At 34.9% G+C, this 16,279-nt stretch overlaps 2 protein-coding genes across 2 annotated transcripts; one reads left to right on the top strand and one right to left on the bottom strand.

Moving 5' to 3' along the window:
• Positions 1-525: 525 nt before the first annotated feature.
• On the top strand, positions 526-2,318 carry RRP41 (3'-5'-exoribonuclease family protein). The gene is made up of 9 exons (XM_079042026.1): positions 526-671; positions 774-820; positions 950-1,010; positions 1,156-1,262; positions 1,377-1,492; positions 1,577-1,693; positions 1,784-1,869; positions 1,947-2,036; positions 2,131-2,318. Exons 1-9 carry the CDS (start codon positions 618-620, stop codon positions 2,176-2,178), a joined length of 726 nt encoding a protein of 241 aa, XP_078898152.1. The 5' UTR covers positions 526-617; the 3' UTR covers positions 2,179-2,318.
• LOC145104861 (putative glucose-6-phosphate 1-epimerase) lies at positions 2,291-5,388 on the bottom strand. Its single transcript, XM_079042027.1, has 9 exons — positions 5,152-5,388; positions 4,264-4,700; positions 4,059-4,133; positions 3,917-3,969; positions 3,668-3,835; positions 3,440-3,574; positions 3,053-3,155; positions 2,700-2,799; positions 2,291-2,624 (listed from the first exon to the last, which is right to left on the bottom strand). The coding sequence occupies exons 2-9, from the start codon at positions 4,372-4,374 to the stop codon at positions 2,428-2,430; spliced, it is 942 nt and encodes a 313-aa protein (XP_078898153.1). The 5' UTR covers positions 4,375-4,700; positions 5,152-5,388; the 3' UTR covers positions 2,291-2,427.
• Between the last annotated feature and the right edge of the window lie 10,891 nt (positions 5,389-16,279).

The following is a 16,279-nucleotide window of genomic DNA, read 5'->3' as shown; positions in this document are numbered from 1 at the left end:
CACCTGATACTGCTGAGCTAGAAACCCACCACGAAAGAAATGCAGCTCAGTAAAAGAAGGTTGCTAAAAATGAGACGATTAAACGCCCTTGAAGTAATAGAAGATCGATAACCCTAAGAAAAATGTATACGAAATTAAAATTAATAGAACTCTTATTCCACACTATAGTAGGGTCCATTCGCCATCCACCATGATGCCATGCTAAGCAATTAATTTGTTTATATTTGTTCAATTGGGTTGTCGACTCATAACGAACTAAAAAATTTATGGTGAAATCACAATTTTAATATGTGCAGTCAATTACACATAATGCATCAATAAACAAATGATAAAAGTTTAATCTCTCCATGATATACTAGTGCATGTAGGTACTTTAAAAAAAAGTTAAAATAATTATTGTAATTATTATCTTTATGACTTAGATTTATTTCTTTTATTATCGTTCTAGATTCTAACTTCATGGGCAAAATTGCCTTTAAATATTTGGGCTGTGGTACGCACATTAAGCCCATAATTTCAAAAACTATGTCAGTTAGGGCTCCATAATTTACCTAAGTTCTAAAATTTAATCTTTCTCTCTCAACAACGAACATATCGAGCTTTCAGACTTTACAGAAATGGAGTATGTGAGCCCTGAAGGACTCCGGTTGGATGGACGTCGTCCCCTGGAGGTGCTGAGCTTTCTCTCAATTCTCTAAGTCTCATCTAATTCTACTTTACTTTATCGAATTTCGATTTATAATTTATGTTCGGTTGCTTGGTTTTGATCACAGATGAGACAGCTTCGAGCAGAATTAGGAGCTGTTTCCAGAGCTGATGGGTAGGGTTTCTGTGCTTAGTAATACTACATTTTGCAGAAGACGAGAGTAACGCTATTCGAGAAAATTCGAACGGGTTTTCGACTTTTGGTTAAGTTTGGCTGAAATTGCTTAATTTTTTCTGATGGCAGGTCGGCAGTTTTTGAGATGGGTAACACCAAAGTCATTGCTGCAGTTTATGGCCCTCGAGAGGTACCTTTCTGAATTGATTTTCTATTTGTTTTCTTCACCAAAGCTTGAAATGATTCTCAATTTGAGATGTAATGACGATAGAAGTATTAACAGTGCTTGACTTTGCTAATCATCATCTAAAAGCACTGAATTTTTTTTTCTCCAGGTCCAACAAAGGAGCCAGCATTTGAATGACAAGGCACTGATAAGATGCGAGTATACCATGGCTAATTTCAGTACAGGAGATCGAATGAGAAAACCAAAGGGTGACAGGTATGTCTTCCGCTTTTTTTAATAGTCGATACATTTCTTCTTTTAGAACTTTTAAAGTTGATTATGTTGTTTGTAATTAAATTATTGACTATGAATAAATGCATAACAATACAGGAGATCCACTGAGATTTCTTTGGTTATTCGTCAAACAATGGAAGCATGTATACTGACACACCTAATGCCCCGTTCCCAAATTGACATTTTTGTCCAAGTTCTTCAAGCAGATGGAGGTAAGTGAAGACTAAAGGACTGATTAGTCATTTCAAACATCATGTTTGTTTCTTACATTAATTTTTTGTATATCTTTTTCTCAGGAACAAGATCTGCTTGCATAAATGCTGCAACATTAGCCCTTGCAGATGCTGGCATTCCAATGCGTGATCTTGTTACTTCATGTAGTGCTGGATATCTAAACAGCACTGCCCTTCTTGGTAATTAATTACTATTAATCTTTAATTATCCTTTTTTCCATGGTGATTATCATATAATTATGGTTGAAATTTGAAATTTGAAATGAACAGATTTGAATTATGTTGAAGATAGTGCTGGTGGCCCTGATGTTACTGTGGGAATTTTACCCAAGTTAGATAAAGTTACTCTTCTTCAGGTGATTCATTCAAGAACAGTTTGTAAAAGTTAATAAAGTTTAATGAAATTTTAAATTATTAGTTTTGTTTTTGGTAGATGGATGCGAAGTTGCCAATGGATATTTTTGAAAATGTGATGCAATTGGCTACAGAAGGATGTAAAGCAGTGGCAAATTATATCCGAGAAGTAAGAATCTTGATGAAACTATCATTTTTCATTTATATTTATTCTTTTCTTTTTCATTGTTATGGGATTTATGGTGTTTAATGATGATTTACAGGTGTTGATTGAGAACACAAAACAACTAGAAAATCGGCGAGGAGTATGAAAGATAATAGATCAAAAGAAGGAATGATATGAATTTTGTAAAATTTGAAGCTTTTTTTTTGTAACATGTTAGAATTCAAGATATTTCCATTCAAAAACCAAAAGATGAAGTTAATGAAGATTCAAGATTCAACTTAGAAATCCTAATGAAGAAAGCCAACTTTTTAGCTAACTTTACAACACATATGATAGAACACAATAAACACAAGATAATAACATGCAAATCTAATAGATAAAAAGATAAAATATATTAATGAAAATTAGAAAAGTCGCTGCAAAAAGTTGAAGGAACAACAAGAATCTCCAAACGACCCATCCATTCTTCTCCTGCTTTCAAAGTAATTGGTTTCTCAATTACTGCTCCATCAACACAAACCATCTGTCTGTAATCTTCATCTCCCAAATCTGCCATTGCTTTTGATTTTTTCTCCCATGGATTCCACACCACTACACACACACACACTTAAATTAATAATGATGAAGACAATTAGTCAAAATCCATAATCATATAAGCAATCTTACCAACATCTGGAAGGCCTTCTTTTCTTAGCACATATGTCCGCTTCCTTTCATGATCAAGTACAGCAATGCAATTTGGAGAACTCAGATACACCCGTTCAAACTGAAATGCCACAACGGAATGGAATGGGTGATTACATTCCATTGTTATGTTTGGTTGACTTGGAGTTGCAGATTATGTAAATTAAAGTGATTTTAAAAATATAATGTGTCATTCTATTCATGATCAAGGACATAATTTCTTTTTCCTTCCCTCATGGAATGAAAATCAACCAAAGAGAAGGAATCACATCGTGTGAGGAATGCTCGATTCCATTCCTATGTGACAAACAAACATGATCAAATCCAAGATTTACCTCGGATTCAAAGGTAATGGCATCTCCTTGTTCAGTAAACCGTTCTCTTTCACAAAGGTTGTCAAAGTAATCCATTGTTTCTAAGCCTTCTACCCTCACTTCACTGTCAATCAAGAAATCGATCATATAATCAAATTCAATACTTAAAAGCAAACAACTTTCGTACGATGGAATCAGGACAGGAATGGAATGGATGATTCCGTTGGGGTGAAAAACAATCTATTTGTTTTGTCTGATGGAATGGAATGGACCATTCATATGAAAAACCATTTCGTTACCGCGTACAAGCTAACCAAACATGACCATGAAATGGAATGGAATGACTCATTCCATTACCTTCCTTATTCCATTCCATCGAAACAAACAGACATTAAAATCTTTACATACCTTATGTCGGAAACAGATAGATATGAGTGATAAGCAAATGAGAAACTAAATGGTTTCCCATTCATGTTCCTCACACGCGATATCAAGCTCAGATTCCCATCCATTCCAAGGCACACTCTAAGCCGAAGTTCAAAGCTGAAAAAACATCAGCTCAATTCAATTTTAACCTTAAAACAAACAAAAAAAAAACTTTACTTCATTATTTAGTTTACAAGTCCAAAGTAAAACCTGTGAGGCCAAGATTTGAGATCTTCTTCAGATGGTTTTAGTAGCAAATCAACAAACGATTTCCCATTTGAATCATTTGTGGGAAGAGGTGGAGGATCTTCATCAACAACCCAGATTTTGTTTCTTGCAAATCCATGTTGCTCAAGTGATCCACAGTTTCCAAATTGCATAATCACTTACAAAATTTCATCATCTTTTTAACCCCAAATCACACGGGTTTTCACAAGATTCATTGATTCATATACCTGAGGAAAACAGATTGGAATACCCCCTCTGATTGCTTTTGGAGCCTTCACATTCACCTGAATTTTCTCAACAAAAAAACAAGATTAATAACTCTATCAAGACCTTGCAAAAAAACATAAATTAGGGGGGGGGGGGGGGGGGGTACCTTACTACTAGTGAAAAGGAGTTCTTGGCCTTGATCATTCCGCCATGAAATGACATGGCCACCCTGCAAGCTGACCTGGCACAACGAATTTTTATGATTCAGTAAACAATTCTAAATTTTTTTCATCCAAAAGAAGTAAGAACTAATTCACTTCATTGATATGATCAAGAATTTATGGAAACAAGGATTATAAAATGGATCAAACCCTAGCCGAAGCGCCTTGTGGATTCCGAAGTACGATTTGATCGATTCCATTCCAGTCTTTGACTCTTTCAGTTGCAAGCTTGGAATCCCAGATTGCTGCAGAATGCCCCATTTTTCTCTGAAATCCCACAAATTCTAGACTCTTGTTTCTTTATAAACCCTAATCAAAACGTTTTGTGCATGATAAATGTCGACATCATTCGAGAGGTGATGACAAGTGTCAAGTGACTTTGAGGTTTGAACAATAACTCATGTCATCTTTCTTGTGAATAAAAGGACACCCTTGTAATCTTGTGAACAATCTTTAAAATCCCCAACTACTTAATTCAATTCAATTCAATTCTTTCCCAATCCAGCCTTCCTCATACTTCAACAAATTACTTTCTAAATCTGGAAAGGTGTAGGTACCAGTGGCAAGCTGCAGACTCGAACTCCTGCCTAAAATTCAAGAAAAGAATCAAACGAAATTAATCAAATGCAGCATAAAACTAGCAAACAGATAAAAAAATATCAAATGCAGACAAGACTTCCATGAATAGAATCTTTTTTGAACAAAAACCAATTTCTTGAATCGAAATCTGAATGAATCCTGACAAAAACATACATGCATTCCAATTTCCACATTACCAAATCAAGAACTCCTAAATTCCCTAAAATTTCAAATCCAAAATGTCATCAAGATCATTGCGATACAGTGAAAGTAACATATCGAGAGAGTATTTAAAAGTTCCAAGATATAGAAGTTCTAATAATGGAAAGGTAAGAATAAAGAAAGAAAAATTCAAATCGAAACAAACCCCATTTAAGGAATCAAAGAGCAATTAATGATCATATAAGGAGATGCATTTAGAATTAAGAAAGAGAGAAGAAGATAGAAGCGTTCACTTACATTGCTTGGTGGAAGATGTGAAAACTGTTTTGAGGAAAAGAGCTTCAATTGGAAATTGAGTAAAGTTTGGTACTTTTTTAGTTCTGGGTTTCTAAAATTGAGCAAAATCAAGGTGGGTCAAGATTTGAAAATGCCAAAAAGGGGAAAGATTCAGAGATTCTATATTTTATTTGAACTTTTTGAGGGGCCAAAATGTTTGAAATGTGTTGAGGAAAACAGGACGATGAAGCTGGCAGTGATGACATAGTGACTTTATGGACCCCAGAGACATTTTCAAGGTGGTAATATATACATAAATAATAGACTAAAGTACAGAGCAGTCCCTGAGTTTTGAAATATTTTATAGTTTTGGTACTTCAACTTTCAGTTTTACAATTTTAGGGAACATTTTTTGCGGTGTTAAATATCATCCATCAAGTAGTGCATGTGTTTCACATGGGGTATTTTTGTCATTTCCCTAAAATCACACTGCCAGGGGCATGACTCCTTTGACCCCGGCCATTTGTTGTTTCAGGATCAAGCCGATCTTATATAAGTGTGTACTCTATAATGCTTAATTTATATTAATATACAGTTAATAATCCTCTTTAGCATTCGTATTAATTTCAATTATACTTAAATATCTACCGACAGTGTCATCACAAACACTCAATGTTTTGGACTTGTTATTTGGAACCTCTGTTTTTAACATGTAACTAAGGAACAAAGTTTATGTTTAATATATATGGTTAATGTAATATAAAAAAATTCTTACATAAGATACAAGTGAATCTAGTGCATCATAATTGCAATTGGGATAATACCTTTAACTTCAACTATATGTTAACATAATCAAGAATTCATTATATTTGGCAAATATATATATATATATATATATATATATATATATATATATATATATATATATATATAAGTTTCATTGATATGTTATAAAATTACAACACTTACATTGGAGAAAATGGAAGTCATCTCTCTAGGATAAAACGGAATAATCAAATTGCAACATTTAACCACTGTAATCTAGAATACATAAACTAAACCAACCACCAAAAAATCCAACCATAGACCAACAAAAACTTCAAGTTTTGAACTTTTGTCCAGTTATCTAGAATGAAAGGCAGCTTCGATCTTGTACCTTCACCTCAACAATTCATGTATAATTTCAACTAAACAAGGACACGTCTCGGGATCAACCCATCCAAATAACGGACGATTGGAAAACTGAAAGTTTGATTAAATAAAAGAATAGTAACTTTGTGAAATGACAAAAGGTGTGTGTGTGTGTGTGTGAGGGGGGGGGGGGGGGGGGAAGAGTGTGACATACACGTTTTGAAATCGTGTTTTGTTAATTTTTAAAAGTGAAAAATATAATGAAATATTATATGAATTTGAGCATTGAGTTCTAACAGATAGTTTTTACTAGAAATGAAGTAAAGCTATTTTTAGAATCACTCGGAAAATTTTGGAAGTCTTATGAGATTCCAATCTAATATTGAAATTTAACGAAAATATAAAATTTAAAATAAGTGAAATTTTATTATTAAAAGTTGTAGATAATTTCGTTAGAAAAATTTAGGCAAAAACCTCATCGAAATCCGAGTTATAACGAAGAAGTTATGACCGATCGAAGATCCGCGACAGAACCGGCACGACGTCGTATGACGTAAAAAGTGAGTTTTTGATAAACTACTTTTTAGCTTTAGTAATCTAAATGAAAGTCGTAGTATTTGTTAAACCGAGAATTTTCATAAAAAGAACGTCCAAATCTGACTTCGTATGAGTAAGTTATGATTTTTCTAAGTTTCAGTTTAGCAGTAGACAGCTAAAAACTCAAATTTTAGATCGAGTGATTTTTAGCCGACACAACCTAAACGTGAATCGAAGGTCTCGTCAATAGTAGTACAACGGTAAAAAGACTGACGAAAACGGACGTCGGATGAAGAAGTTATGAATTTTTAGAAGTTCGGGGCACAATTTCCGAGAATTTTCGCATGGATAAGATCGGTCTCGTCACCTGTTCAAGTCGCATGTTCAAGTCGTGGAGGCGTCCGATGCAAGTCACGTCGCATGTTCAAGTCGTGGAGGCGTCCGAGAATTTCCGAGAATTTTCGCTCCGAGCATGCCGCATGTTCAAGTCGTGGAGGCGTCCGATGCAAGTCACGTCGCTCTCCCCTGCGAGCCGCTTCGTGTCTGAAGCGCTGGACCAATCCGAGACTGCCACCTGCCCCCTCCCCCGTGTCGACCTGCGAAGCGAGCCATGTGCTTGCTTCTCATTGCTTCGGATCCGAGGCTCTCCCCAATAAATAGTAGTTGCGAGATCTCCCGGCTAGATTTAGAAATTTGGCATTTTTCACCCCTAAACTCATATTTTCACTAATTCGACTTTCCCCGAAGCCCCGAAATCATTTCCAACATCCGAAACACGCCCCGAAGTGCCCGAGAAACCCGAGAAATTTATCTTTTCGGTTTGAAGCCCAACCCTCGCAGGGCCCGGTTTTCAACGAAGAAAGTTATTTATTATAACGAAGTGTTGTACAAATTACTATTTTAACCCCCGGTTATTTCACGGTGAGTTCAATATATAGGAACAATTGTATGTTATGTGTTATATGTGCTATGTGCTTTTCCGTGTTATCATCTCGTGTTATTATTTCCGCTATTTTGATAGCAAAGCTGTACCTTTGGCCATGTGATCAGTGAAAGTACTTAGATTCACAGTGGTATTGGTATGTAGCCTCTGGCTATATAGAGCAGGTCTCGTAAGAGAATGACTTCTATTCTATGGCATTGGCAGAAGGTTAAACAGGGCTGAAAGCCTGAAATCTACCAAAATGTTTAATCAGAAAGTGTATGTCTTCTGTGCCATTTGGGCCGAAGTGTTATTGATGTATATCAAGTATTGAAATTGTTATGTCTTATTGATTGATATGGAAAGTCTGCCGTATGATTCACATATGCCTTTGTTGTTCCTTGTTCCTTTTGTTGTTCCTTGTTCCCTTTGTTTCTGTCATATTGGTATATATATGACATAACGTTATATTGTATCTATTATTGAACTCACTAAGAGTCACCGCTTACCCCTCTCAATGTTTAACAATTGCAGGAGATAAGTAAACAGTATAGTCGTATACTGTTGGAAGGTTTGGAATAGTTATAATATTACTATTGTATTTAGGGATCATGTATGTATAAAAGTATAGTATCATGGGTAGTTGTGTAATATATAACACTTTGTAATAGTCGGTTTGTATCCAGTCTTATGTAAACAAGTTATCAATGTAAAATATTTTTTTATGAATATGCAAGTAGCATGTTTTGGAGTAATAATGTTTTTAGTACGAAAGTTAGGGTCTTTCAGGAAGAATAACCACAAAAATGGAACTTTCATAAAATGACCACGATTTCCACAGAGAGAGTATGTGGAAGTCGTTAAGCTCTGAGAAATTGGACACGTGGGGAAAAAGACAAAAAATCAGGTTTGAGAAATGGATCCACAGAGAAGGTCTCTGTGGAAATGGTGAATGCTCTGCGGAACCGGTAGCTGAAAGCACTAAATTACGTCCGACATTTTCAACCCCCCCCCCCCCCCCCTCCCTCCACCCCCTCACTCTTTTTTGGCCATTTCACAAATTTTCCCATAAAAGAAACTTGAAATGGATATTAGGTAAATCAACATGTATAATTAACGAACCTTGTTTTAGCACGAGTAGAATTAACAAACTATGGTTTCTATTAGTGCAAGACATGTGAATTATTGATGCTCTTCCGAGATCCAAATCATCATTATTCATGGGAGATTCGACGAGTATGGAACCAAGAAATATTAGAATAATAGTTGCATGTATGTGAAAAATTAAAAGTATAGGTCCCAAAATTATAAAGTTTTACATAATTCAGGTATATTCTTGTAATTTACTCTAAAAAATATGAAGTCTAATTCAAAATGAATTCTACCCATGACTTGAAAGGATTAGGTAGCTTAGTTCATTGTTTATTTTGTGTACACCATTTTTTTACTTCAAGAGAATTTTTCATTTTTTTACTAATTTTATGTTAAGTCATTATACAATTTAAAGAATTTACATTTCTACATTACAGGCGAGCATAAAAACGTCCGATTACAACTTTTATATGATAACCCTTAAAAATGCTAGTCTGTTTAAACATCCTAACAATATAGTTTAATTAAATCAAAATGACAGTCTTAACAAAAATGAATTCAAATTTCAAAATTCGAAAAAGACTACTTGGATTTAAATTAATAATCATATTGTCCGCCTCATAGTTCATAGCTCATTAAAATAGTTTTACATTGAATTGCTTGAATATAAGTATATAATAATCTTAAAGAAATGAAGAGAGCACATAGAAATGAGTATCTTTTGGTATGCGGGATCCTCTCGTATGGGTTGATGTTCTTTTGTCACATCAAAATTATATTATCATTTGCATTTGCTGGAGGCGTTGCCATCTTTTCCAAAAAAAAAATTATATTATCATTTTCTTTAGTTTTTTGTACAAGTCACAACAATAATAGTTAAATGACACAATTGTTACAAATCAAGTCAACAACCAGGTTACATTATTGAAATTAAAAGAAATGTAACAAACCAAACAACATAATTTTTACTTGATACAAATGTGGATGTAGAAAATCATGTAGATGTATGTCAATATACTCAATATAGTATTTTAAGACAAAATTTCGATATTTTAGAGGCTATTTGATATAGTTTTTACTGGGTCTGATAAGAGGTTGAATCTGATTCGATCAAATTCAAACTGTTTGATACCACAATTAGAAGTATATGATTCAGTCCTAGACATAACTTATGTTGACTCAATCAGGCTTTACCTTACTCAGATCTGATTCTGTTTTAGACTATCAAACAACCCCTTAGTATTATAGTAATTAGAAGTCTAGCTTGAGGATACAACAATTACAATTCAAGTTCTTGCACAAGAAACTTGAATTCTGATGAATCTGCTATGATTTTATTGGATTTTTAGGATAAATGAGAGGGATGATATGGTTGTATGTATGGGAATATGTTGCCAGAAAAAGATACTTGGTTCTTTTATGTTGCTTTTTCTGTACACCAGTTTTTGATAGTTTAATTAACCGTTAGTGACAGTTAAATGATGACATCAAACTATGGCTTTATGCAAAAATACAACAACCAAAAGGATTGTAGTCTAATTGTAACACATGTTTTCCAAAATGGATCAGTTAAGGGCTCAGAGGGATCATAAGTAAGGTTTTTAGGAAAAACATTGTGCCACTACATGGTGGATGGAGTGTCACGACGTGGCAAGCCAATTTCAGGAACGCGCAATTGGATGGTCGCCTCGACGTGACAAGAGGTAGACCATGACGTGGCAGCTGCTACAGCCCAAGCCCATGAACATTACGGTTTCTTCCATATTTAAAGACTCTAACTCCAGGTTTAAGGTATTCCTTTCAGCCTCCATCTTCCCATTTGATAAACCATAGCCCCTTCTCTCTTTCCCCTCTCATCCTTGTCATATTTTGTGAAAGTGTGCCATTTTGGGTGCTTGAAGGAAGGTCGTCATCTCTTGAAGCTTGAGTGTGTATCCCCAGAAGAGATCTAGCATATTGAACATCATTTGGACCTTTGTAAGTATTCAAGTTCCCAACTTTGTGGCTTTATCTTTCTAGATCTAGAGTTTCATGGCTTTTCATGTCCCTTTCATGATGGTGGTTAGAGTTCATGGAAGAACTCCAAATAAAGCTTGCAAGTTTAGCTACCTTGTATGTCCATGGAGTGTTCTACCTTGTAGATCTAGAATTTGAGTATGGTTTGGAGTCATGTATGAGTTAAAGGTCACATTTTGACATTTTTTACCGAGTTTTGGTGGAGACATGCATGTCCATAAAGTATTGATTTTTATGACTTATCTTGGTACAATGAAGCCCTCTTTAAAGTATCATAAGTTGTCTTAATGTATTAAGTCCTTATTAAGGAAAATGACTTCTACCAGTGAGCACGATGTGGCCAAGGAATGACCACGATGTGGTGGAGTCCAGCTTCACAATTGTTTTGTTAGGAAATACCCACGACGTGGCCAAGGAGGGTCCACGATGTGGCGATGTCCTGCATGTCGTCTATTTTGTCCTGTTAAGCCCACAACATGACCAGAAGGTCTCCACGTTGTCGTGGCTGTTGACTTGGTTGAACGTTGACTTTTACTGACCGTTGACTATTAACTGTTGACCAGTTTAACCTTTAGTAAAACTTGGAGGATTTGGATTGTTGATTGAGGATTTGCCTCTTTTGGTTTTAGTCGGTTCATGCTATTGATCGGTGCAAGGGGTGAGAGTGTTGATATGCTTCTCCGGTTCTTCAGTTCATGTGAGTTTCTCACCGTCACGTATCCCAATGTATACCCTTTGCATGGTAGGATATCAATATTGTTAGGGTATGAGTATGCTAGTTGACTAGGAGGACTCCGTGTTATGTTTGTGCAATATAGGACACTTGGTGTCTTGGTATGCTAGACTAGTAGGGTCTTTCCTATTGATCGTATGATACTGATAGGTGTCATGATTAGTTAGGGTAATGATAATATTGACTGGTTGTTGAATGTTTATCCTAAAGGATTGTATGCAATCAAGTTGGATAGCCTGAGAACTCTTGGTCTAATGCCAGACTATAAGTATTCCTAGAAGAGACCTAGCGTATTGAACATCATTTGGACCTCTGTAAGTATTCAAGTTCCCAACTTTGTGGCTTTAGCTTTCTACATCTAGAGTTTCATGGCTTTTCATGTCTCTTTCATGATGGTGGTTGGAGTTCATGGAAGAACTCCAAATAAAGCTTGCAACTTTAGCTACCTTGGATGTCTATGGAGTGTTCTACCTTGTAGATCTATAATTTGAGTATGGTTTGGAGCCATGCATGAGTTAAAGGTCATATTTTGACATTTTTAACCTAGTTTTGGTGGAGACATGCATTAGACATGCATGTCCATAATGTATTGATTTTTATAACTTATCTTGGTACAATGAAGCCCTCTGTAAAGTATTATAAGTTGTCTTAATGGATTAAGTCCCTAATGAGGAAAATGGCTTCTGCCAGTAACCACGACGCGACCAAGGAATGACCACAACATGGTGGAGTCCAGCTTCACGATTATTTTCTCCGAAAATGCGCACGACGTGGCGATGTACTGCATGTCGTCTAGTTTGTCCTATTATGCCTACGACGTAGGAGGTCTCCACGTCGTGGTGGCTATTGACATGGTTGACCGTTGACTTTTGTTGACCGTTAACTGTTGACCAGTTTGATCTTGAGTCAAACTTGGAGGATTTGGATTGTTGATTGGGAATTTATCTCTTTTGGTATTAGTTGGTTCGTGGTATTGATCGGTGCAAGGGGTGAGAGTAGTGTTGTGCTTCTCCGGTTCTTCAGTTCAGGTGAGTTTCTCACTATGCCACGTATCTCATTGTATATCCTTTGCATGGTAGGATAATGATACTGTTAAGGTACGGGTATGTTAGTTAACTAGGAGGACTCTGTGTTATGCTTGTGCAGTATGGGACACTTGTTATCTTGGTATAGGGTATTGCATGTTGATTGTATGATACTGCTAGGTGTCATGATTGGTTAGGGTAATGATAGTATTAACTAGTTGTTGAATGTTTTCCCTAAGGGATTGTATGCAGTCAAATTGGATAGCCTGAGAACTTTTGGTCTACTATCCGACTACATGGTTCTTGTTTGATTTATTGTTTTTAGGTGGATCGTTTGTTCAAATGTCTATAGGATTCTAACTATGTATGGATTTGGTATGGTATGGAGGACTAGGATTTGGCCCCTGACAATAGTATGGAAGACCAGAATGTAGCTCCTAGAAATGGAGTTTGGGTTGGACTCGTTTACTCCTTGGGAGGGGTCCTTTATGTACGGTGAAGCGGGGCTTGTTATGTAAGTTTGGGCGGGGGGCCATTATGTGAGTTGGGTAGGGCCCGTTGCGTATGATATATGTATATGGTTATGAGTTTTGGTTGATCGGCGCTAGAGTCGGGGATTATATGTGGATGCATTGTATATATAGTGGAATAAGTGGTATATTGGAGAACTCACTAAACTTTATGCTTATAGTTGTGGATTAAACATTTTGTAGGTCGTTCATGAGAAGAGTTCGGATGGACTGTACACACGCAACAAAAATATTTGTTTCTGTAGTTTTATGAACTTAACCCCGATAATGTATGGTTTTCAATCAATCAAATATCATCCAATGGTTTTTGAAACAAAGTTTTAAATTGGTCAATCTATTTTAAAATGAAAATTCTCTTTGTAAATATTAAGACGTTACACCAATAGTATTAGATGTATTGGAAAGTACTTCTTCCTTAAGTGGCTAAGTGGCTGAGGGTTCAATTCATATAGTGGACAAAAGGTTTAGAACTAGAAATATGTTTAATAGGTGTGTGTTTTGTTTTTTTGTTTTTTTAAAAACTACCACAATTTTATTAAAATTTTATTTTTATAATAAAATTTTGAATATTTAATTTTGTTATTTTCATGAACCCTGAAAACCATCTTTAACCACTAATAGTTTGGACAAATTCGTAGTTTGATTTTCTTTCGGTGTAACCGAAAGATTTTATTTTTATTATTTTATCCACTGAATGTTTGTTTTTATATTTAAAAAAAAAAAACTATTACATAAACCTTGAATTCTATAAAACCAAGAGATTTTGGAAATTCTTTGGAATAAATATTCCTTTCGATTTAATCATCGAAAGTTTAAAAAAAAATTAACAAAAAACTATCTTTAACCGAAACATAACCTTTTGTTTGTTATTTGCAATTATTATTATTATTATTTTTGAAAATATATAAACTTTTAATGGTTAAAGTAAAAAAAAATCAATGGTTGAAAAAAATCATAACTACAATGGATTTTTATTTAGAATTTTAGCTAATATTTGCTAAAGGCCGCTCTTAACCGAAACATAATCTTTTGTTTGTTATTTGCAATTATTATTATTATTATTTTTGAAAGTATATAAACTTTTAATGGTTAAACTAAAAGAAAATCATCGAAAGTTAAAAAAAGAATTAACAAAAAACTATCTTTAACTGAAACATAATATTTTGTTTGTTATTTGCAATTATTATTATTATTATTATTATTATATATATATATATATATTAAAGTTGTGAAAAGTTTTAACAGTAAACTTGAGACATTTTGCCCAATTTTGGTCCCTTAAATTACATTTCCGGTCCCTCTATTTTTGTTTGTGTGTCACTATATATATTAAAGAAGAGCACCAAATGCTATTCCTTCTTGGTTTATCTCTATCAATCTCCAGATCCTTCCATACATAAAATATACTGTACACCGCTTCTTATTCTCTTCCGATTAAAAATCCCTAAAACCACCCCACCGCCATAGACTCTATTCCCGATTTTTCTCACCGACTCCATCCATCTCTCGATTCTTCTTCTGTATTTTCAATTCCATCCAAAACTCAAACGCTCCAATACAGTTTCCTTGACTCGACTTTTGATTTGTGGAGGTGAAAGAAAGGGCGACGGACAAACAGGTTGCTTTTCCCCCGATTTCTATTTCTAGGGTACGTATTTGTTTCTTCTCCAGTTTTCTACTTGCTCCAGTTTTCTACTTGCTCCGGCTGGTCCTCCCATTCATCGACCCCACGTCAACATCACCAACGAACTTGATTAGCAACATAGATGAAATCAAACTTCAAAAACATACCTGAATTTCAAGTCGAAGGCGGTCGAAGAAGGTGGTGCGATGGTTGGGGGTTCGTGATTCCGCTCTAACCTTATGAAGTTGCGTTTCTTCTACATCCAACTAAAAACACAGACGGCGTCAAAGTTGAGCTCGACAAGATCCCCAGGTAAAGCATCTTTTCAAGCCTTTATCAATTTTGATTATTTTTCTTTTCTAAATTCCCACAATCGCCTGCATCGGTTTCGATTTAGGGTTTATCATATTAGTTTTAGGTTTGAGATTTGTTGTGTTGTGTTTTGTAGATGAAGATGATAATTTTTGTCTTATGGTAAACTTTGAAGGCTTCTTCGACAAGATCCCCAGGTAAAGCATCTTTTCAAGCCTTTATCAATTTTGATTATTTTTCTTTTCTAAATTCCCACAATCGCCTGCATCGGTTTCGATTTAGGGTTTATCATATTAGTTTTAGGTTTGAGATTTGTTGTGTTGTGTTTTGTAGATGAAGATGATAATTTTTGTCTTATGGTAAACTTTGAAGGCTTCTTCGACAAGATCCCCAGGTAAAGCATCTTTTCAAGCCTTTATCAATTTTGATTATTTTTCTTTTCTAAATTCCCACAATCGCCTGCATCGGTTTCGATTTAGGGTCTATCATATTAGTTTTAGGTTTGAGATTTGTTGTGTTGTGTTTTGTAGATGAAGATGATAATTTTTGTCTTATGGTAAACTTTGAAGGCTTCTTAATCTCTTGAAGACTTCACATATTTGTTATTAATGTATTGCAACATAACGAGAACTAATCTATATGAAACTGAGTTTGATCAAATTGTGAGAGTTAACATAAGCAACAATCTACATGAAATTGGAATTACTATTAACAGATCAGGACCGATGGACAAAATTTTTAACTTTTTGTGGATTTGACAATGTTAAAAAGACAAACTTTTTATGGATTTGACAATGTTAAAAAGACATGAATTACTATTAACAGATCAGGGCACCTGGTGGAATGTCGAAAGCAAAGGGGAAAATCTATTTGTTAAAAGTTCACAAATCCAGATCTCCCGGTAAGAACCCATTTTCGAATGCTGATATCCATTTACCTCACGAACAATTTCCAACTTTATGTAAGTACTATCTGTTATTATTGTGTTTTTCTTACATGAATTCGATGTAGATTAATGAAACTAGAGAAACCATCATCAATCGATCTTTCAGGTTCTTTCTCATTCTATTAATAATTTGGATATCAGGTGTAATGTATTGTTGCAATTTAAAAGGTTTTTTTTTGGGTTATGATTGTTGTATAAATTAAAAATTTATGTTTTATATTGGTGTGTGCTTCGATGTTCAAATAAATGGAGATCAACATTTAAGTTTTTCATTTCTCCCT

This window comes from Lactuca virosa, chromosome 4 (genome assembly GCF_052849685.1).
Source record: "Lactuca virosa cultivar CGN04683 chromosome 4, Lactuca_virosa_CGN04683_v6, whole genome shotgun sequence".
Lineage (NCBI taxonomy): Eukaryota > Viridiplantae > Streptophyta > Magnoliopsida > Asterales > Asteraceae > Lactuca > Lactuca virosa.
This window is presented reverse-complemented; position numbering and strand designations above follow the sequence as displayed.

What these genes read in the sequence shown, in the direction of transcription:
- LOC145104861 (XM_079042027.1), bottom strand. Translation starts at nt 4,374, where the DNA reads ATGGGGCATTCTGCAGCAATCTGGGATTCCAAGCTTGCAACTGAAAGA. An exon ending in TCCTTTTCACTAGTAGTAAG is followed by an intron (nt 3,970 to 4,058) that starts GTACCCCCCCCC and finishes GAGAAAATTCAG; the next exon opens with GTGAATGTGAAGGCTCCAAA. An exon ending in CTATCTGTTTCCGACATAAG is followed by an intron (nt 3,156 to 3,439) that starts GTATGTAAAGAT and finishes CTTGATTGACAG; the next exon opens with TGAAGTGAGGGTAGAAGGCT.
- RRP41 (XM_079042026.1), top strand. Translation starts at nt 618, where the DNA reads ATGGAGTATGTGAGCCCTGAAGGACTCCGGTTGGATGGACGTCGTCCC. An exon ending in AGTTCTTCAAGCAGATGGAG is followed by an intron (nt 1,493 to 1,576) that starts GTAAGTGAAGAC and finishes TCTTTTTCTCAG; the next exon opens with GAACAAGATCTGCTTGCATA. An exon ending in ATAAAGTTACTCTTCTTCAG is followed by an intron (nt 1,870 to 1,946) that starts GTGATTCATTCA and finishes TGTTTTTGGTAG; the next exon opens with ATGGATGCGAAGTTGCCAAT.